Source organism: Lagenorhynchus albirostris, chromosome 5, assembly GCF_949774975.1.
Source record: "Lagenorhynchus albirostris chromosome 5, mLagAlb1.1, whole genome shotgun sequence".
NCBI classification, from domain to species: Eukaryota; Metazoa; Chordata; class Mammalia; order Artiodactyla; family Delphinidae; genus Lagenorhynchus; species Lagenorhynchus albirostris.
The window spans coordinates 99485651-99509216 of NC_083099.1; the positions used below are offsets into that span (position 1 = coordinate 99485651).

At 42.4% G+C, this 23566-nt stretch overlaps 1 protein-coding gene and 1 long non-coding RNA gene across 15 annotated transcripts in view; one reads left to right on the top strand and one right to left on the bottom strand.

The window, feature by feature from the left end:
* Nucleotides 1-6110, bottom strand: part of ST3GAL6 (ST3 beta-galactoside alpha-2,3-sialyltransferase 6) — a 75166-nt gene extending 69056 nt beyond the window's left edge. For 5 of the 14 annotated variants that reach the window (XM_060150714.1, XM_060150715.1, XM_060150713.1 and 2 more), the window contains exon 1: nt 5450-6063. Coding sequence is in view for 1 of the 14 variants with exons in the window: in XM_060150719.1 (XP_060006702.1) it covers nt 5479-5606 (128 nt within the window). In the remaining 13 variants the exon portion in view is untranslated. Of the gene's footprint in view, nt 1-5449 lie in introns of all 14 variants that reach the window. The other 9 variants (XM_060150710.1, XM_060150705.1, XM_060150708.1 and 6 more) reach the window with 7 other exon arrangements.
* Nucleotides 5514-22236, top strand: LOC132521246 (uncharacterized). Its single transcript, XR_009540778.1, has 3 exons — nt 5514-6402; nt 21663-21776; nt 21861-22236. It is a non-coding gene; the product is annotated as an uncharacterized LOC132521246 (long non-coding RNA).
* The last annotated feature ends 1330 nt before the right edge of the window (nt 22237-23566 follow it).

Consider the following 23566-nt stretch of genomic DNA (forward strand, 5'->3'; position numbering starts at 1 on the left):
TAAGAAATATCATAATAAGCACTGGAACTCAAGCGGTGCAAATCTCTGCCTACTAAAGGGCATGACATCATGGATGTGAGACACTGGGCTATTAAAGAGGGAAATGATTCCATTATCCATGCTCCTGGCACACTTATCTCCTCACTAATGTAATCACATACCCAACTAACTGACTAACCCAACTCAAATTATCATAAGTTATGAATTATGAAACTGTTCTGAAAGTTTACTGTACACGAAAACAAATTTGAGAATATCCACCTGATAATATTCACATACCGGTCTCTTACGTGTCAGCCTAAGTATACTATATTATTTTCAAAAAGAAGAGTTTCAAAACCAGAAGAGTTTTAATTAACATAGACTAATCCACAGTAATGAATTCACCTTTCACCTGTCTTCTCCAACGTGTTAAGTTTCTGAGATGACAAATTGATGACACTAATAGTTATAATCCTAAGAGTTATAAAGATGTTACAGCTGAGCTAATATATGCACATTGTGAGTTAATCCATGGCCATCTATAGTATTCTGGACACCACACCAGGTTCCGAGGACACAGGGGCGAACAAGACAAGACATAATTGCTGCCCTCTCAAATAGAAACGTGTTCCAGATTTTATGCCACTACATCAGACAGAAACAGACATGAAAAGCTGAAAGTGAGTTGTGCTATATATGAAATAGTATGTAAATTATACTACGTATGTTAAGTATGTAAATTAATAAATGAGCAGGGCATCTGGCTAAATAACCTCAAAAGCAATTTTCTCTCTAAAGAGTATACCAAGCTTCCCCAGAGAGTTATGTACTGGCAATAATGAGCTATCCTGGAATCAAAGGATAACTGATAAAATGCTTCTGTTCATTTCTGATAAACCAGTGCTACTAGGAGATATCGACTTGGACATAAGCTTTCATGATTTAAGTGTTACTCTAAGACTGACAAGATCATCTACAAAGAACAATAGAAATGAAGTTTCTAAGGCATAGTCTAATCCCATGGCAACTATTATAAGTGTCCTGCACATTTCCACTGAAACTACCTCTCATATCAGACTGCATAGGCTGGGGAAAGAGAGTGGGAGCTCTGGAAAAGGCAAGACCTTCTTGTTACACAGAATATCCCCTTTTGGGACAATCATTGTCTTGCAAAAGATACCAACTATGATTGATTTGACTAGATACTTCTTAGTATCTAGTTTCAGATGTCACCAGCCAATCCAGAGACTTAGAGACAACTAGATATTCAGTCTGGAGAGAGGCTAAGAAATCAGAGCTAGTGATGGGGAGTTTCACGCTTGAAATTGAAACTGAGTATATGGATTTATTTCAGAGGCTAAGAAGAACACTGTCCACAGTCCTGTGAGCCCTGCTTTTCAGTGTGGATATGCTTGTGCTCTGACCTAGGGCAAAGAAGGGGAAATCAGTGATGGACAATTAATGGGGAGAAGAAAAACTGAGAGTGAAAATGTGTGTGTGAGAGAGAGAGAGAGAGAGAAACAGGGAAGCCCATTGCCCACCAGGTGAAGACTGAGTCTCTAATTGAAAGTCTCCAGTGGCAGCCCATTCTAATAAAAACAATTCAAACTCCTTTCTAAGACTTAAAATCTTCACATAAGCGGTCTTCCGCCTGCCTCACTGACTTCATCTCCTCTCTTGCCCTTTTGCACTCTTCTCCATCTACAAGTCCTCCAGACATCCCAAATTCATTTATGCCTCAGGGCCTTTGCAGTTGCTGTTCCCTCTGCCTAGAATGCTCTTCCTTCTGCTCTTCACTTGACTGGTCCTTCTCATTATTCACATCTCACTTCAAATATGCCCTCCTCACAGCAGCTCTCTGACTGCTCTAAACTGGCTTCCCCCATGCCCTGTCTGGCATGCGCCCACATTGCATTGTCTTTGTAACACTCATCTCTATCTGAAAAACGTTTTTCCATTTATTTGTATCTGGTTTATTGATTCCATTTCCCACAGAAACACAAGCTCTGTAAGAGTGGGAGCTTCATCTGTTTTGTTCAACGCCGCATGACCTACCTAGAACATCTATTACATGGTGGGTACGCAGTAAATATTGGTTAAATCTCAAGTCCCACCACATAGATGACTGTGGAAAGTCACGCAAGAGCCACTGCAAAACCACTCTCTGCTCCCTCGTTGCCCCATCAAAGCATAGTGACCATGACCCACAGCTACACCAACTCTGGGCCTGCTTCCACAACCCATGAAGGCAAGAGTAACGCCGTTTCCCTTGGAGAAATTTCCAGCTTCCTTTCCATTTCCTCATCTGGAGGCCTTATTCCCTCATCTCCCACAGACCTTTCCATTCCCAGCCACATAAAAAGTAAATCAATGTTTAAAGAATTCTTCAAAGACCAGCATTACTCTGTGCTACTGGATGAAATGATGGCATTGGCCCACTGTGTTTCAAGTGTAAGGGGGAAGAGAGAATGCGGAAGAAGAGATCCTCTTCACTCAGCGTTCCAGTGTTGAAGGTAAGAAAATCTCCTAAGGGTTGGGTGCTTTCCTTCGTCTTTTCCCAATGGTCCAGGAAGAGGAAAGCCCTGATCAGATGCAGAAGGTTGTGACAGTAAATGGGAAGCTGGATGACCAAAAGATCTGCCCCCCGCAAAAAAAAGAAGAAAAGGAAAAAGAAATATGGATGAGACTCAGATCCTACTGCTCCGCACTTTTACCCTCATAACCTCATCCCCATAATATTATCGCTTCTTAGCCTGACTGTATGCCAGCCAAGTTCCTGACCGAGTCTGAGACACTTCCACCAATTCAGTCACCATCATGGGAAAGAACGCCTGCTAACCCACTCTGGTGAGGGAACTGTGCCTCTAACACCCTGACATGGAATCATAAATACAGTTTTCTACTGAAACACTGTAATGTCCAAGGCAGACAGCCTGTTCCATACATCAAGCTCACTTCAAACTAAATACTTTTTATTTCTAACTTACCAGGGTTCGATTGGAAATCCGTGGTGTGTGCTGTTGTCCACTGTATTTGGGAGAAACAGGAGAGATTCATTTCAGCTGTGAGGGTGGGGCTGTAGCCCTGGGAAGATTTCTTCCAGGCAAGAAGGATGAGCAGGAACTTCAGTGAGAATATACACGTATTCAGAATGAAAAGAACGTTCAGAACATAAGCCAATGGAGATAACATGACCTTGTAAACCTGGCCAGACACAGCACACCCAAGGGCCATGTCAAAGGTGTGGAGAAGACGGACGATAACTAATTGTTGAAAGTCTGGAGCTAATCAGAAGGAAAGACAAAGTATGCAGAGCACCTACTCAAGAAGCCAAGCATGAGGGGTAATTAAGAATTAATCTGTGGGGAGGGTGGGAGGGAGGGAGATGCAAGAGGGGAGAGATATGGGGACATATGTATAACTGATTCACTTTGTTATAAAGCAGAAACTGACACACCGTTGTAAAGCAATTATACTCTAATAAAGATGTTTAAAAAAACATTAATCAAAAGAAAGGGGGACATGAATATTTGTAAGTATCTGCTGAAAATTATATGTGTAGCCATTATTCAGAGTATGTTTTCTGTATATATTTCTGCTTTGATTTAATAAATAGTTCTGAAAAAAAAGAATTAATCTGTGTTCCGATCAGGGGGTATATAAATGAGCATTGTGGAAGGCAAAGGAGAAAGATATGCAAATGAATGGAAGAATTAGTGAAGAATGTCTGCTACAGAGGCTTCCTGGAATGGTGTAAGGCAGAGGTGAAGTGACCTTCCTGTGATCCATTCTAGGTCACTTAACCTTGGGCAGTCTCAGTTTTTTTAACTATAACATAAGGTTAAGCATTCCTGTCTCATAGGGTGGTTGGGAAGATTTAATAAAATAGCATATATTTAATAAAATAGCATTTAATGGCATTCTTCTGCCAAAACTGTTCCTCTATTCTTTTCTGAGCCCCGAAGATTTGTATTGATTCGTGGCATAAGAATAAATTGAGTACTTCTAACAAATCTACTGAAACAATCAAAACAGCAGTCTTGTTTTATTGCCCCATAATACGGAGACACGGTACAATCTGCGGGTGTGGCAATCAGAGAGGGAAGCTGCTAAAAATATTGCTCTAGAGAAGCCCCAAGGGCAACCAATGAAGACCTCCCCTCCCCCTCCAGGATTAAGGACAGTTTGAAGCCAGAACAGGAAAACACAGTTTCTAGAAGAGTTCTCTCCTCATAAACCAAAGTTGCCAGTATCTAAAGTACCTCCGGGACAATTAGCCTTATTCAGAGACGACAAACTATCAATAGATAACAATCTAAGAGTGGCTCTTTGCAGATCTTCGTGTTTAAAAGCAGTCGTAGGTGAAAGGAAAAGGAAACGAAAACGAGTCACTTTACAAATGTCAAATCAGCATGCTTTCGAAGGGAAAATAACCTGCCACCCTGACCAGATCCTCCTAAATATTTAACATCTCCATATAAATAAAAAGATAGTTTCATGGTCTGCAGCCGGGAGAGAAAGTTTTATGACCGGAAAGTCAAATATCCAAGCTAGCCTTGTAAAAGCTGCTATCAGAGACCAAAGGTTAGTGTGAACTTGGGGCCAAAGGGCGAGAGGCTTCTGGCCGATCGGCAATTTTCTTAACTATCTACCCCCGGCGGCGCTCCTCTTAAGCACATGCGGCTTTGCTGAGTTTAGAATCTGCAGTTTACGTAGTTTCTGATATGCTAGCATGCAAGATGTCTTTTTCATCACCACTCCCAAGAACCGTTTCTGAACCATCATCTTTGAACAGCAACGCCCAACCCCGTCCCCAACCTCTCTCCCCGCCCTTCTACTGAAGACCCTCCCCCAAAAAACTGTTTTGGGTTTGTTTTTAGTTTCTGAAAATAGCTTTTGATAGATTTTCTTTCAAGCCAAAAGAACAGCACACAGGGGCTGAGATTGCCAGGGAGCTCGGAAACAATCCGCCTCAAAACCACAAGCGTCTTCTCCCCTACCCCCTAAACTAACGGCAGCCCAAGTCACGGAAATTTTCTCACCGCCGCCCTTTCCTCCAAATTGCCTCGGAGCTGGGTTTGCTAGGTCTAGTTCCACCGTAACGGGAAGAAGGGTTTCTAGCAAAATTTTCTAAGGTAAAACGCGAGAACCTTCCAGACCTCTCGCCCCTGCTCGCGTACAGACCCTTTTACAGGCAAACAATAGTGAGCAAAGCGCCCATCACCCCCGTCGGCCTTTCCTGCGCGCAAGCTTCCAGCGCCCCTCCCGCCCCTCCCGGGAGAGCACCTGGGGCCGAGCGCCCCCGACTCCCTAAACCCGGGGGTACGGGACCAGCGCACGCAGGCTCCTGGGGGGAGGGGGGTTGGTGCGTGGAGGCGCGCCCCCGGCCCCTGATCCTCAGCCTCAGGGGCTGCAAAGCCCGCGGATCTCTCCTCTCCGCCAACCTCCCTCCCCCGGCGATACAAACCCGCAGCGAAGCGGGCGGGGTAGAGTTACCCGCCGAGGCCCCGGCGCGAAGACCGCAGAGGCGTGCCGGGCTCCGGGGCCGGAGGCCCGCTGCTCTCGGCTCCCTCGTCGCCGCTCGCTCCAGCCGGCTGCTGCCTCTCCCGCGGCGCCTGAAGCATCGAGCCGCCGAAGCCCGCAGCCGGCGGTAACCGGAGGAAGGTGGCGCGGTTCAAGGGGCGGCGCGGGAGGGATTCAGTCTCCCTCGGACCCGGCGGGGGAGCAGGGAAGGGCGCGGCGCAGCCCGGAGTCCCAGGCGTCCGCCGGCGCGTGCGCTGCCCGCCGCGCCCGGGTTCGGATCTCCGGCGAAAGCGCCTAGCGTCTCCGGTGCCGCGGAGAAGCTCCTCCCGCTCGGCGGCTGGCGCCTGATGCGTGGTGGCCGCGGCCGCCCCCGAGTTCGCGGAGGAAGGTGCAATGCGGAGGGAGCTGGTGGGGCTCCCCGTCTCGGCTCCCCGGGCCGGCTAGGTGGGAGCGCGGCCGAGCCCCTACCTTTCCGGCTGGGCGGACACCAGCCGCGCGCCCTCTCCGGGCGTCCCGGACAGGAAAATCACCGCGAAGGGGGCCGGGGGAAAGCGGCGGGTGGCTTCAGGACAAGGTAGGAGGATCAAGTTCCACAGCCAAGAAGACACTCCCATCCCGCCCTGGTTTGTTTGGAAAGCTGCAGGGGCGAAAGTGAGGGGCACCTCGGGTGCTTCCCCCGCCCTCCCCGCCGGGCTGGCAGGCGGCAGAAGTAAACACTTTTTGCTTGGCGCGTGGGGGGACTTCTGTGACACGAGGCGGAGCAGGCGGTTTGGTCGCCAGCAGGAAGGGAGAGGGTGTTCAGAGAGACCAGAATTCCTGGGCTCGGCCCTTCAAGGACAAATGTGTTAGTGCTTTTTATCTTTTGGAGGAAACGTTACTTTAGGGAGAAGAACAAAGGTGAGACATGCATTTTCTTTTCTTATTAAAGTAGGTCTCCCTTGAGAAAAGCGTCTTCATACTTGGATAGCTGTGAATACTTTTTTTTTAACATCTTTATTAGAGTATAATTGCTTTACAATGGTGTGTCAGTTTCTGCTTTATAACAAAGTGAATCAGTTATACATATACATATGTCCCCATATCTCTTCCCTCTGAATACTTTTTAAATTTCAGTGTTTGTGATATAAATCACATGCCATCAAATGACCCCAGGGAGAAGAGCCACAGACTTGGGTGCAATTCAAAGTGAGTAATGTGTCAGGCACTGAAACAAAGTCCTCCGTCTGTGATGGACCTTCTGGTATTTGTATTAATTTTAACAACAGCCCTGGGAGGCAGCACTTATTTTCCCAGTTCTCCTATCAAAAAACCCAGAGGGTTCAGAAAATTCCTATCCCTTTCCTTTCTACAAATTGCCTGTGAAGTAACCCACACAGGTTTTGTCATTTTAAAGGTGGTTCCTGAGACATCAGAGTCATGAAAGATGTTTAGGGAATTTGTCCATCTGGGCCCATTTTTCTTGAGGTTACTTTGCTCTTTTAGGTTCTCCTGAGTTAATTACCCTTCTCTTGTTCATGATTTTCAGAATTAGAGCAGTGGTATACCTCCTCCCCTCTGGCTTTCCCAGGGTTTTTTAATCTGCAACGTCATGTGCTAAGGGGAGAGGCAATCCACTGTTCTTAGGTGACATTTGTGCTTCTTCATAGTCAGTGACCAAGAAGGCACTGTTCACCCTAACCTAATTCAAATTCCACCTCCTCCTTTGGCCTGCAGTGTGACCTTGAGCAAGTGACTTAACCTCAGTATACTTCCTTTTGGCCACCTCTACAGTGAGATAGTACAACCTATCTTCAGGGGTTGTTAGGAGGATTAAAATAGATTATAACATAGAGAATTCTCAACACAGCGCTCATCTCAAAAGAAACATCAATCCAGGAAGTAGGAATATTAGCTGCCAGTCCTTTCCCACCATGAGTCAGCTACCCTCCATGTATCATGTCTGTTTCTCTCATTCATCCTGCAAACCAGAATAATCTCATCCTAAAAATGATGAAATGGGGTCAAGAGGTTAAGTAATGTGCCCAAGGTCATACCACCTATTTTGGAGCAGTGATTCAAATGAAAGTGCCCGGAACTAAACTCAGTTTTCTTTCTGGAATGTCGTATCACTATGTAACTATCTGGAGTAAGGGCTTTTGACCTGTAAAACTTTTTTTTTTTTTTTAATGCAGGATACATTATTGCATGGGCACATTATTGCAACTATGTAAAAATTTTGAATTCTTGTGGAGGGTGATAAAGAATTAAGTAGGGTGAGTTTGTAGCCGTCTCTGGGATAGTGTTTTTGGTAACTTTTTTTTGGGGGGAGGGATGTTTTCACAATGTGACTATAAGTCAGCCTTTGTGTAGAAGATTTATTCTAATAAGGTGGGAAGGGAAGGGCCAGGACTACTGGGACATGCAGGGTCTTTTAAAGATCCCTGAAATCATAATATTTAGGCATTGTACACATAGGGCTGGCCTTGTTTGCTAGGTTTGTTTTTTGATTATGGATGGTGCAATCTCTTTGAATTAAAATGATATTGTCTCATGGGATGTGTCCCAGGGTATCCAGGGACAGGTGAAAGCCAGGTTCCCCGCACTACCCTGGGGTACCATTCAGCACTCTGTAGAATCACAGTCTAGAGTAAGGTTCAAGAAAGTAGTATTTCTTCTTCACCCCAGTATACAGCCTGCCTTCCAAATTCTCATGCCCCGTCCCAAGTGCAGGCTTTCTTGGCATGATTGATGTAGGACTGTCTACTCCATGCAGAAGAGACCTACTTGTAGGGGTGTGCTGTCAGCAAGTCACATCAGATCATAGTAGATGAACCCCAGGACTGGAGATACCCACAAAGTGAAAAGAGGCCACTTTCGCACAATATCCCCTCATAAGTTAATAATAATTTTTTAAAAAGTTTTCGTAACATTCTCAAATCTTGGGGTGTTCAGTTTTAAACGATATCTGACTCAGGACTGAGCTTGACCAAGCTAACCCTTTTTACATACAATCCTTCCTCCAACTCTACATAAAGATCCTGCCAGCCCTGTCTTTATCTCCTGCAAGCAATTATTTAAACAACATGTGCAGGGCCTTCCTTGGCAGTCCAGTGGTTAAGACTCTGCACTTCCATTGCAGGGACGGGTTTAGTCCTTGGTCGGGGAACTAAGATCCCAAACACCGTGTGGTGTGGCAAAAAAAAAAAAAAAAAAAATCGAGGACATGTGCATCTCAAAAATAATAAGCCAGTGTGTAAGGAGTCTAAATCCTAACTTAGAGCTATGAGTCTGCCTACAGTGTAGAAAAACTATTGCTTTAGCAAATGGCAGTTTAGTACTTTCAAGCAGAGCCCAATCTTCTGCAAATCTCCATTCCAGAGCAAGGGCTCAGCTACATGTTTGCATATATAAATAACCATTGTGTTGTTTTCCCCAGTATTGTGAGTTCATGAAAAAGGAATTCACATCTACCAGAAAGCTTATTTGCCACTTCATAAATGATAGTGTCTCCTTATTCTACTATTCTCCTTATTCTCCTTATTCTACTAGTCCTGTCAAGGTTTCAGAGGTCTTAGTGGCCCAGTAGTTGTCAGGAACTGCATTTACTCTCCTTCTACAAGCTGGAGAGGGAGGGAAGGGAGAAGGTGGAACTGGGGTTCAGCAAGTTCTAAGCACATGAGCATGTCAATATCTATGTGGTGGGAGCCGTAATTAAGACAACTGATGGAAAACAATTGCAGTATTATTAAAAAGGGTTAATATCCAGAATATATATAAAGAATTCCTATGGATCCATGAAGACAACACATTTAAAAATAGGACACAGGTCATAAGCAAGCAATTCACAGAAGAAAGACAAATAGTCCACAAACATGTGCAAAAACTTTAGTGTCTGTTTTATAATAACACTGTAAGAAAAACTAGACAGTCATGAGAAATCAGATTGGCAAAAACTAAAAAGGTTAAAGAGTCAATTAGTGAGTTTCCAGCAAAGGTGGCAAGGAAGCTATTCAAGTAACCGTAAAGTACTACTTCCTTTTTAGAGGGCAATTCGGTGGTTATGCTAAAGTTCCTTGACTTATCTCCCTGGAAGGCAGTTCTGGCCTCAAGCCAAGTGATCTAGGAATGAGGACCAGGTGGGAAAGGAACTGAGATCTCTTCCTGACTCCTAGTTACCCCGACAACGAAAAGAGGTTGGCCCTTCTGGTTGCTGGGTAGCTCCCTGCACAGACCGCCAGATGGTAGGACACCTCCCCGAATTGTGTGTGGGCGGGGCGAGGGGGTGGGAGCAGTGGACAAAGCTGCTGTATCTTGGAGCAGCTTGCTCAGAGCTCTTATTCAATCCTGAGAAATGTTAGAAGCCTGGACCACTGTCCCAGCTGATGTGCCACCTCACAGGAGAGAAGGGAGATGTCTCACCCTTCCCATCTGTCTGTGGAGATGCTCTCCTAATTTCCAGTCCCATGACTGATAATTGAGACAAAATATCTGGATCACTTAGAGCACTCACTTAGCGCATTAATGATACTTAACATTTTTAACAACTTTCTTTTATCATAACTGGTTTATGGAGCTGAACTTATGCTACTTCACTTCATGGGAGTGTTGTTATAGGATGGATCCCTAAAAGTGGAATTGCTGGGCAAAATGTACGTAAACCTACACTCAAATAATTAACTATTTTATATTTTCATGTTCAAAACTTCATGCTTAAAAAACAAAAAGCAAAAAGCTATTTTCTATAGCACTCCTGAAGCAGAGTGCAAGGTGGAGTCATTACAGTGGGCTGTGAGTGGCACAAAGGCTTCTCTGCATTTCGCAAACTCCAGTCTGCTGTAAATGCGTGTGCCTTTCAAATCAGCAGTTCCATTTTTTAGGACTCCATCCTGCAGAACTAATTACACAGGAACACAAAAATATGTATGGGGATGGTCACAGCAGCATTGCCTGTAATGTTTAAAAACAGGAAAATAATGCCCACGAATAGAAAGTGACTAATTAGATTATGGTAGTATATCCTAGTAATGAATGCAACTGTTGCAAAGCTATTATAAATATGTATATACATATACTGATATGATGACAGCTACAGTATATTGGCTTTAGAAGTTCTACATTCATAAAACACATACGGTGTGATCCATTTATATCAAGCAGAAAAATAAAGGACCACTGGTATGTGTGTATATATTTGTGAGTACATAAGAAAAAGTCCTGAAGCTTACACACCAAAATGTTGACAGAGATTTCTTCTAGAATTATAGGGGTAGAGAAAGAAAGGGGATTTTTGCTGCTTACCCTAAATCTATCTAACTTGAAGTATTTATAATGTACATGAGCAATATTTGTAATTTTTTAAAAGGCACTAACAAAGTTATTTTTATGTGTTTGGGGAAAGAGAGTAAAAAAAAAATCCAAAATAAAAATGCGTCAGTGTTTAGGTACAAATTTGAACTCTCTAACTTGGCGATTCCCTACCTGTGTGCTCTTTATTCTATACAATGCATTTTTCCAATCAGTAGACACCAAATAGAAATATCAGATGAAAACAAAACAAAACCCTTAAGCCCATGTTGAAAGAACAAGAAGAAAACCTATGTGAATCTTGTTTTTATTGTGCAGTGGAAAAAAACTAGGCATGAAAGAAGCTTGAAGAAAAAGGTTAATACATTCGAACTCATAAAAATGTAGTTTCTAAAGGCAAAACGCACCAAGAAATAAAAAGACAAGTTGGGAAAAAATACTTGCAGCACACAGCAAATGGTTACTTATTATACCAAGAGCTCTTAGGGGGCCAAAAAAAACCCCAAGAATTTAATAGAAAAATAGGCAAACTACATGAACAAGCAGCACTCTGAAGAGAAAAATAAACATTACTTAATTAAACAAATATGTATGCCTACTATGTGCCAGGCACTGTTCTGAGCAGGTATATAGCTGTGAAGGAAACAGACAATAATTTCTGCCCCTGTGGAGCTTACATTCTAGTAAATTTGAAGAGTCTTGACTTCACTAATCAAATTTAAAGTTATGTATCATTTGCACTTATTGGTAAAAATGATTATTAAAACCCAGTGTGGGGACTTCCCTGGTGGCGCAATGGATAAGACTCCGCACTCCCAATGCAGGGGCCCTGGTTCCATCCCTGGTCAGGGAACTAGATCCCACACGCATGACACAACTAAGAGTTCATGTGCCGCAGCTAAGGAGCCCACCTGCCACAACTAAGACCCCATGCAACCAAATAATAAATAAATATTTTTTAAAAATATAAAAACCTTTAAAAAATCTTAGTGTGGAGATATAAGTACTTTCCTGTGCTTTTTGTGAGAATGCAAATTGGTCAGGTTTTTTTGGAGGATATTTTAGCAAAATCAATTATAATTTTAAACATTTATATACTTTGTTGCAGAAATTCCACTGATAGAAACTTCTGTTGTAGATATCTTTGCCTAGTTATACAAAGTTGTGTTTAAGAATTGCCATTTAGATATTGCATATAATGGAGAGACACCATGACTCAAACAGCCATTGGTAAGGGATTGGAGTAATAGGGTTCACATATACTGTAGATTTCTGTATAGTCACTAAAACCATGAGTTAGTCCTATATCTAATGACTTGGAGTAATGTCCAAGATATTATTAAATTTAAACAGCAAGTTGCTAAGCAAGTTGCCTAGTAGGATCCTGTTACTGTTAGATATACAAAAAATAGAAATAATGATATTTATAGTACAGCTTATGTTAGTACACAAACAAAGTATCTGATACGCTACACACCAGACATGAACATTAGCTATCTCTGGAGGATGCATTCATGGGAGGACTTTCCTTTCTAAACTATTCATTTCAGAATGTTTGATTTTCACAATAAGCGCCATTTGTAACCAAAAAAAAAAAAGTAGAAATTTCAAAGCATTTCATGTTTTAGGAATTTTTACATGCAGTTGCTTGGAAACATATCAAACTGAACTTTGCTTGTTGGGGAGTGGGGGGGTCTGTGGTTTTTTTGAGAATTAATGACAAAACTCTGTTGTAAAGGGAGGATTATACACCATTTTCATCAGAACCCTGATAGTGACAGTGTTTTAGGTTTCTATTATTCTCAACCTTTGAATTAAAAGGAACTCATCTAATTTCAAACTTGCAGGGAATTCTACATCACCAAAGAATATTTGTAAGAGACTGACTTGTCAAGCAGAGAGACACTGGTGGGATACCAAGTTGGTTCTAGAGAGTCCCCCAGGACTCTCTAGAACCAGGAACCTCGGCCCCTGCATAACTAGGAACCTCGGCCCTGCATAACTAGGAACCTCTCCCAGCTTTCCGCCACCACAGCTGAAGATAAACATAGGGGATTCAAGAGGGTAGGGGAAAAAAGAAGGGCAAGGTGGAACCGCTGGATATACTAGGGTTAATTAAAGACACTTCAGCTAAAATTCGAGTCAGAACAGGCCCGTAGTGGGAGCTTTCATGATCTGCCATGCAGCTCCAATTACTCCAAACAGTAAAGGTCTTGCCTACTTTACTATCCAGCAGGAAGAAGAAAACTCTTTGCCCAAGGCTAGCCCAGCCAATCATAAACTGTAGCAGCCCAACCAATGAAAAGCCTCCATACTTTGAACTCCCAGCTTCCTCCAATCGACTCCTTGGTTATAATAGCCCTTCCCAATCCCCCCCTGACCCTTCGCTATAAAAGCAGGTTCCCGTTCCTTGTTCTTTGGATTTGCGTATGGTCTGCCATGGTTCGCGTAACCAGGATTGCAGTTCCTCTGGCTATTCCCCAAAAAACTCGTTTTTGCTTATATTATTAAAGTTGACAACTCTAGTGTGACATATTATACTCCTGCCAGATGCTAGGTGATTTTATAGACTGCATTGTTTACCACACAGCAAGCCCGTAAGCTAAATATCGTTATTCCCATTTTCCAGATAAGGAATTAAGGCTCAGAGAAATTACACAGCTTGTCCAAGGGCCCAAATCTAAACTTTGAACCCATATTAAACTCTTCACACCCATGACATAGTGCCTTTCTATTCAAGAGATGAAGAATGTGAGAAAATCAATTACATGCTACAGTGGGACATTTTGGGAAAACACAACCATGGTTAACTGAATGAGAATCTTGTGAAGGCTTAATTAGCCTTTTGTGCATGGGTATCAGAATGTCAACTGAAATGGAATTGTAGTCATTTCCAGTTTCCAAAAACCCAGAATGTTTTCTCCAGGGATATACAGAAAGTTACTGAAACCTTTCATCAGAACCCTAGCCATCATCCCTCCCAGGTCAGTCTGCTCTCTTTCACACCTGAACTCACTTGGGGGGGCAGATCCCATTTTTAAGGTAATTATAGTTGTAGAAGCAGTAGCTATAACGGCATCAGGGTCATCACAAAGAAAACATGATCAGCGGCTTCCTGGAAGCATGCATACCCAGTACTTCAATTCTTTATTTTTATTCCTCACTAGGAATAGTTTATTACACTACAGGACATTATGAATAAAAGAGGACCAGTATCAGTAATGAAAACCTCTAGATACAGGAACCACTTATGAACATCTGAAGTAGAAGTAAATGAAGGGTTAAAACTGACGATTGTTTCCCAGTGATTTAAACTAGTAGTCTGTTTTACTACAGTTTTCATTTTTACTGTATCTTCTTGTCAACTTTTTAAATTTATTTTGTGTGTGTGTTCAGATTGGCAGGAGTTTTTTCAAATCCTGCTCATGACTGTTAATTATTACAAGTCTATTAACACGTGATATACTGACCATCCAAGCAACGGTCTGCAGTGCCTCAGAAGTGGCAAATACTGATAAATTTCATCTTCACCATCACTTTAGTATTATTCCATAAAACTGGGGGTTTCTGAATCCCTGCCTAAGGGACTGAAAAGAAGCACATATAATTTTGGTTTTGCTTGGAGAGAGGGATGGGAGTAGGCAGGATTTAATTGTATGCCTCTGTGCCTATTACAAGATAAATTAATGCATTTTAACCAAGCCAAATCCTAGACGTTGGATCCCCCAAGTTTTGTATAACTGATAAAACATTTACTGTCTATAGATTTAAAAGCTGAATACCGTTGAATCTTCCTGGGTCCGTTAACACCAAGAGTCCTGCCACTGAGACTCTCTCAGATAAAATTCTAATCCACAGGCTGGAAAGCAATAAAAATCCAATACTAAATATTTGGAAGTTGTCCCTAAATTGTACTTAACTCCAAGATGATTCATAAGTTCATTTGTACATTGCTTCAGGAAATGCGCATGTCCTTGCAGTTGTCACCCTCCTGCCCCCCCGCACTTACTCTATATCTGAGATCTCTCTGGGACCCACTCACCACTTCCACAGAGGGACTGGGGAGTCTTCCATTTCTAGCTCCAACTACTTGCTTAATTCTCAATCGTGTACTCCCAACTGCTTGCTGAACATCCCGTCCATCATGTATTTATCAGCACCCACTGTATGCAAAGTACTTTACAAAAAGCAGAGTCTACAAATAGAAAACTGAATGTTTTAGTCTTCCACACCAACCAGCCTTTTCTCTTAACTGACTCATTATTACTGATAATGCTTGTCATCCTTGACCTCTCCTTCTTTTCCCCCATCTTACCTGAACTTCTATCCTTCATGTCATTAACACTCCACATTCAGTCATCAAATGCATATTGATTAAGTGCTTGCTATATGTCAGACACTGTTGAAGGTGCTAGGAATACAGTTTGCCGGTGAGGAAACAGGCAAAAATCCTTGCTCTCCTGGAGCTTATATTCTAATAATTAACAGTGTCCTGAAAGAGCTTTCAAACGTCATCTTGTTGAGCCCTTCATCTCCATTTCACCTGTGCTTCCCTCTCACATGGTGTTTATTTCAACACCACCAGCCCCCAGCCTAGATACCCAGGGCCACCCCATCAGACATCCCACCACCTAGAGCAGCTCTCTGTGTGATTATATCCTGGAGACCCACAACTTGCTCTTTCACTTCCCAACATTAGGCAAATCTCTCCAAACTCCGCTTAGGCCTCTCTTCCCTTTCTCTCTAGAACACCCTGACTCCCAGCCCCACCCAAACAGAGAACAACAGTGGACTCCACCTTCTCTGCCTCCATCAGTCTATGCTTTTGAAAACATATTTCAGTCATCTTTTAGGGATCTGGTAACTTTTGTCTTTTTATCCTGTAACAGAAAAGTCACTGAACAACAGAACACCAAAGCATGGCTACCGTCTAGAGATAGAGGAGGGATGAATATTTATAGCAGGGATTCATGGGGAAACATAAAGAGGTTTAAAAAAAATTCTTTTTTTAAAAAAAATAAATTTATTTATTTTTGGCTGAGTTGGGTCTTTGTTACTGGGCGCGGGCTTTCTCTATTTGCGGCAAGCAGGGGCTACTATTGCGGTGGGCAGGCTTCTTGCTGCTGTGGCTTCTCTTGTTGTGGAGCACGGGCTCTAGGCACGCGGGCTTCAATAGTTGTGGCACACAGGCTCAGTAGTTGTGGCTCACGGGCTTTAGAGTGCAGGCTCAGTAGTTGTGGCACATGGGCTTAGTTCGTCTGCGGCATGTGGGATCTTCCCGGACCAGGGCTCGAACCCGTGTCCCCTGCATTGGCAGGCAGATTCTTAACCACTGCGCCACCGGGGAAGCCCTAAAACAAATTCTTATTAACAGTCACCTAATAACACAAGGCAGAGTGTGGCAGCCCCAAATGAATAAAAACCCTAGACAGGAGAGAGAGGTAGGTGAAGCAGAAAGAAAGTAACATTTCTTGAGCCCTAAGGAGGGACTTGGCATTCATGATCACATTTAATGATAGCTAACCTAGGAGTTAAATATTACTGAGATAGTATGAAGAGGACAAAAACAGGAATAAAACCAGATTCAAACCTAGGTCTGGGTGGGTCCTGATCCCTGGCACATGCATTCATTTGGCAGAGAGAGAGGGACCTAATGCTTTTGTCCTGAAATCCCTCAAATGACTGACATACACAGAAAAAAACTAAAGTGCACAGATATAACTTAATCCCCAAGTTTCTGGATGTTGATAAAATAGTGATCCATTTATGTCTTTAATTTTTTTTTATTTTCAAGCTAAACACCAACATTTCCATTTCATTATCATTTCTATTTTTTTCCCTAGTAGAAATGATGCTCTTCTTACTGTCCTTAAACATAAAGATCCATCCAGGAGTGACCTAACAGGTAAAAACAGAGTCTGATGCAGTGTTCTGTGGGTCTTTTTATTTCTTCCCTTTATAAATGTTATTTCACAATGAATTAAATACTTGCTTTTGGAGTTGAGTAGCCTTTTCCAAACTGTGTTGTTGGAAGATGCTAATCTGAGTTCCAAGCATACAAGATTCAGGACTTCCCTGGTGGCGCAGTGGTTAAGAATCCATCTGCTAATGCAGGGGACATGGGTTCGAGCCCTGGTCCGAGAAGATCCCACATGCCCTGAAGCAACTAAGCCCTTGCGCCACAACTACTGAACTTGTGCTCTAGAGCCCGAGTGCTGCAACTACTGAAGACTGCGCTCCTAGAGCCCATGCTCCGCAACAAGAGAAGCCACAGCAACAATAAGCCAGCGCACCGCAAGGAAGAGTAGCCCCCTCTTGCCACAACTAGAGAAAGCCCGCGCAGCAACGAAGACCCAACGCAGCCAAAAATAAATAAAATTAAAAAAAAAAAAAGAATACAAGATCTGAGTCAAATAAGATTGAGTTCTAACCCTCCTCCAAGCCACAAGCAATACATATTAGCATATCAAAGGATCAGGTAAAAACAACAATAAAGAACGGTGTTTAAATTTGCTTAGTGGTTAAACAAATTTAAAACCAGCTTGTAGGGCTTCCCTGGTGGCGCACTGGTTGAGAGTCCGCCTGCCAATGCAGGGGACACGGTTTCATGCCCCGGTCTGGGAAGATCCCACATGCCGCGGAGCGGCTGGGCCCGTGAGCCATGGCCGCTGAGACTGCGCGTCCGGAGCCTATGCTCCGCAACGGGAGAGGCCACAACAGTGAGAGGCCCGTGTACAGCAAAAAAAAAACCCAAAAAAACAGCTTGTCTTTGTGGGGGAAAAGACTCTTCTTCAGTATTCTATTATAATCTACTCTTCTATCTCCCCAAACCAGTTAACAGGAGACAAAATTGCTGTAGATTTGATTCTCTGTATATCCAGTTAGAAAACTAAGGGCTGGGATCTTTTCATAAAAATCAACCATGAATATAAGTTTGGACATAATGTCACTTACTTCACGAGAAATATTCTTAGAAAAAAAATCGTATGGCAAACTTGCAGTGACAGATTTATTTTTGTTTTGTTTTGTTTTGTTTTGTTGTGGTACGTGGGCCTCTCACTGTTGTGGCCTCTCCCGTTGCAGAGCACAGGCTCCGGACGCGCAGGCCCAGCGGCCATGGCTCACGGGCCCAGCCTTTCCGCGGCATGTGGGATCTTCCCGGACCGGGCCACGAACCCGTATCCCCTGCATTGGCAGGCGGACTCTCAACCACTGCGCCACCAGGGAAGCCCGCAGTGACAGATTTAATATAAAATTGCTTCCTATTGCTCTAGGAACCATACGGTTATCAGCATTTCTTAATATTTTACTGTTAGTACTTAATACAATTAGTCTTTTTTCAATAACGTGTGTTTTGGTTCAGATATAATAAAATGAATTCTGGTCAAAATTCAGGTTAATTTCTGAAATCATCTATCTTTTCACTAGCTGGCTTTTCTTCATCTCTACAGAAGTAGTTTGTGCAATGTCAAATGTTTTGGCAATCAAAATCTTAGTGCAACAGAAATTCCTTTGGCACCAACCCATGCCTACTTATTTCTACTAAAACTTCATAGTACATCACAATGTGAAATGATCATGTTAATGGGGGAATGGAATTGGATATGTACATCATGATTTCATTGATTTATTCATTTATATGTTTATCAAGAACCTACTATATACCCAGCACAATGGCATTCCAGGCATCAGACATACAGAATCCTAGACATTGGAATTCCTGCCTTGAGAAATGATATGAGGGAAATAGGCATTAAGACTACAAACACTTACTGAGATTCTATGTGTCATGCACTGGCTAAGTTCAAAGAGAACAGTGGTGAATGAACAGATTTTCCACCTTGATGATGATTGCAGATGAGCAGACATGTAGACAAACACTATTTGTCAGGGTATTGTAACTGTTGGACATAAACAGCGTGGTGGGAACTAGAGGAAACAACTTCCTGGGAGCATTTGGAAAGATGATATTTGTAATTTGCTTTATGCAGAAAATAATCTTCCTTGTTTATTTTTTTCCAAAAGGTTTTCCTTTTCTAGTGTTATCTTTGCTTAAAATAAGACACGCATGTACTTAGAATTTGCCAGAAGAGAATCTTACCCAAGGATTCTTAGTCACTGAGATATGAATGACTTTTCCAAAAAGGTCTGTAGAGGTCTCACACTCTGACCCCATCACCTAACATAGTTCCAAGCCCTAATTATTGCCTCAGATTTTTGGCCCCGCCTCAGGGTCTCTCATTCTGCAGGACTAGAGTGTAGCCTGAGAATTTTTATTTCTAACAGGCTCCCAGAAGTTGCTGATGCTGCCTGTCCAAGGCCCACACTTTAATAAGCATGGTTTAGGGAATTAAATATACCAACTGCTCAAGTTAAAGTCATTATTAAAGGACTGCAAGACAGATGATATCTCTGATTCATAGGAGGAATAACAAGGCATAGGTTAGTAATAAAATACAAATTTAGATAGGCAGGCAAAATGAAATAATAAATATCTTATATCCTAAATGCAAGAATCTATTAACTTGAAGTCAGAAATCTGCTATCACTGATTATCAGGATTCAAAATACTTAGAGGTTGAGATGCTTTATGGTTTAACTTGAAATAACTCTTCTTTTCCTCTTCCATAGACAGACGTTTTAGAAATTTAGATTTTAAAAAAAAATTCTGACTACATCCAAACGAGTAACATAATGTTAGATTTTGTGGTGAGAACACAGTCCCAAGGATGTGGGGGAATTTGTTATTTCTTGTGAACGGGCCTCTTGGGAAACAAACTTCTAACACAGCATCAATGAGAGCAAACAAAAGGTACTAGGATGGTGGTGACAATACAGGAGGTCTGGGCCACATGAAGGGGACAGATGCCAACTAAGAGTCTTTAAAAAAAAAATGAAAAGAGAGAATCTATATTTTTAGATTAATCTGCCTGCAGTCTGAAAACTCAATGTGCCTAATATCAAGAGGGCTACACTGCTAGGCTGTTATTAATAGAAACATAACTACATCAAGAAAAGTATCTGTGCTGTATTATCTTCCTCCTGCTGCTAAGCTTTGTTACAGCAAATCATACTTTATTGGCTTAAAACAACACAAATTTATTTCCTTACAGTTCTAGAGGTCAGAAGTCCAAAATCAAGATGTCATCAGGGCTGCATTCCTTCTGGAGGTTCCAGGGGGGAATCAGTTTCCTTGCCTTTTCCAGTGTCTAAAGACCACTTGCATTCCGTGGCTTGTGGCCCTTCTTCCATTTTCAAGGCCAGCAGCATAGCATCTTCAGGTCTCTCTGTGACACCTGTTTCTCTCAACACATGTTCTTTTCTGACTCTGACCCTCCTTACCTCCCTCTTATAAAGACCCTGTAATTACATTGGGCCCACCTGGATAATCTTCCCCTCTCAATCTCCTTAATTATGTCTGTAAAGTTCCTCTTGCCATTTAGAGTAACATTTTCACAGTTTCTGGGGACAGTTTTGGGGGGTACGGGGTGGAGACATTATCTGGCTTCCCACATGTGCCATTTATTTTGTTCTGGCCAAAAACCACTTGGAGTAGTGTTTTCAATGCTGGGCATCACATTTTCAGGAGGAAATTGATAAATGATATTCTATAGAAGAGAAAAATCATGAATCATTCATTCAGTCAGCAAACATTTGTGAAGTGTTCACTATGTGCCAGGCACTGGGCGAGAAGAACTCTGGAGATGCCGATAAGAGCATAGGAGGCTGTAGGATATAATGCTTATGAGCCAGGACCCTGGAGTCTAATCATCTGGTTTTGAATCCTGGCCTCGCCATTTATATACTGTGTGACCTCGTAAATTACTTAATCTCTCTGTGCCTCAGTTTTGTTACTTATGAAACTGAGATAAAATTATAACAGTCCCATAGGGTTCTTATGAAGATTATGTGAGATTCTTTTTTTATTTTTTTGGCCACGCCAATGGCATGCGGGCTCTTACTTCCCTGACCAGGGATTGAACCCATGTCGTCTGCAATGGAAGCGTGGAGCCCTAAACACTGGACTGCCTGGGAATTCCTAAGTGAGGTTCTTGATAAAGCCTCTGGCATAATGACTGGCATGTAGAGTTCAGTAAATGTTGGCATTGAGGAGGCATGAGAGGACTACAGCAGACTGTGGATCGCCTGACAACCATGCGGAATTTGGAAAGGCTTTCCAGAGCTAGGTCTTGAAAGTTGAGTTTCTTGTAGTTCATTGAGGAGAAATAAGGGATGTACAGTGAGAAGACATAGTGAAAGATTTGGAAACCACGAGGTATGACTGAGCAGAACGGGGGAATTTAGCTTAGGAACTTTAGGAAAAGAGTTAGGAGTCACATGAGAGCTACATTTAAATCCTGTTGCTTGGGCAGTTGACACAACAGAAAGAAATTAGGCTTATTTTCTTCTATCTGGAAAAATATCCAAGCCGAAGTGAAATGACAAAAACAGCATTCATCTCAATATTTGAAAGAACTTGTGAATAATAAGGATTCCTTTAATGGGGTGGGTGGAATCATATAAACCCTTCTCTGTGCTCCACTGACTGTCAAATACACTGCCTTCTTGATGCAATGGTCTGTCTTAAATTCATTTTTCCCTGTACCCTTGTCAATAGAAACCCAAAGATTTTAAGGACTCGGCTGGCCATAAACTTTAAGGGAGACTGGGCTTCTCCCAGTCCCATGGGTGTAAATCAGGATGGGTTTGAACCAACCATGGTAGCCACTGCCTTTGTGGTTGAGGAGGTTAGGAACCAGCATGCCACACGATTCTCGCCAATGCGATAAGAGAGGAGGGCCTTTGGAAAAGTTTTCCTCGTCTCTTCAGAAGATAAATGAGGAAAGGGAGTGCTCTCTCTGTCCCTCTTCCAGCTGCGAGACATCAAGCCAGCGTCTGGAGAAGGCAGAACAAGAAGACAGAAAGGATCTGGATCCTTGATGAGGTGGACCAGCTGCTAAATGATCTGACCCTGGAATCGTTATAAAGTATGTCTGTCTTTCATTATATTAATATGTAATATATTAAAATACATTCAGTGTTAAAGTCAGTCACATTTTTCCTTCTTACAGCCCCCAAATCATCCCGCATATACAACTAGCAGTCTAGAACCCTGACAATCCAGGCTCTCATCAGAAAATAACCATGGGGGCTTCCCTGGTGGCGCAGTGGTTAAGAATCCGCCTGCCAGTGCAGGGGCCATGGGTTCGAGCTCTGGTCCGGGAAGATCCCACATGCCACGGAGCAACTAAGCCCATGCACAACTACTGAAGCCCGCACACCTAGGAGCCATGCTCCAAAACAAAGAGAAGCCACCGCAATGAGAAGCCCACGCACCGCAACGAAGAGTTGCCCCCGCTCGCCGCAACTAGAGAAAGCCCGCGGGCAGCAACAAAGACCCAACGCAGCCAAAAAATAAAATAAAATAAATGCAATAAAGAAATTTTAAGAAAAGAAAAGAAAAGAAGCATGGTCTCTCTATGGTTTATCGAAATGTTGGCTTTGAGAACTAATTTTAAATTAAGATTACTGACCTGATTTTCAGGTGGGAGATTCTGTTAGACACATTTCTTGGTTCATTTTTTTCTCTACTTATCTTCAATTTTATCTTTTGGATCAAACCATATCATTAAAGGGCTAGGTACTTATCCAACCATTTAAATTAACACCACGAGGTGTCTAGTGATGGAATAACTTGCCTGTATTAACAATATAACTATTTTTCAGAATTCCTGCATAGGTGAAGGATTAATTTTCTAACTCCTAAAATTTCTACAAGTCTAAGAGTCTGTGCTATCAACATTTCTAAGTAATGCACTAAACCCACTACATATTGATAAACTGATTATTTTGCTATTGCAGAAATTCATCCAAGAGATACTCAGGAAAATATGCCAACAGGAGCAAAAGATTATTTCCCTTTTGGAAGAGAGAACTGTCCCTCTGCTTTCTGCTAAATGTCCTTTTTGGACCATATGTTCCTAAATAACCTTACAATCTCCTTAAGTTTCTCACTTCTCCATTTCCACCTCTATCCCCTCCAGCTCATTCTTATTTTCAATCAGGATGAGTTGGAACAGTTTACTGGCCCAGGTTAGGTTCTGGAAAGGGACAGCTCCTCAGAGATAACAGAGACATGTTTTCTCTTCTCGCATCACTTTTCTTTAAAGATTTTACAGGACCTATGCCTGCATTTACATCTGAAAAGAGTAGTTTCATTCTGAGCCACACCCTTGCCAAAGTTTATTAAGAATACTGGTAAAGTATGACACATTTACAAGAATCCTTTCTTTTAAAACCGGACAGAGCAAGAAAATTTGGTCTGTCATCCCCAAGTCTAGGGAAGAATGTCAAGTCAAAATTTAATTACAAAGTCTAAGACAATGGAAAAAGACAAGGTGTTCCCACTTCTCTCAGGCTCTCTTCCAGTTAGAAGGTGAGGATTTCCAGAAGCCTGCAGCTATGTTTCAGTCATTTTTTGGAGTTTACAGGACTAAACTATATAAGCTATATTTTCTTATTTTCTGTACTCTTGATGCCCTTGCATCTGGGGCCTCGCTGACAGGTGTGATACTGTGATTTATAATAAGAAATATATATTTGGTCTTAGTCCCCATTTCTGGCACAAATTTCCTAAGCGATAAGTGACAAAGGCGTCTTTTGTTATGTTAATGAGGTGACTTTTAGACCTAACCTAAGGATGGGGGCTGGTTGCCAAGGGAACCAACTCTGTGATTAGAGGATTGGAACTTTCAGATTCACCCCCAGACCTCCCAGC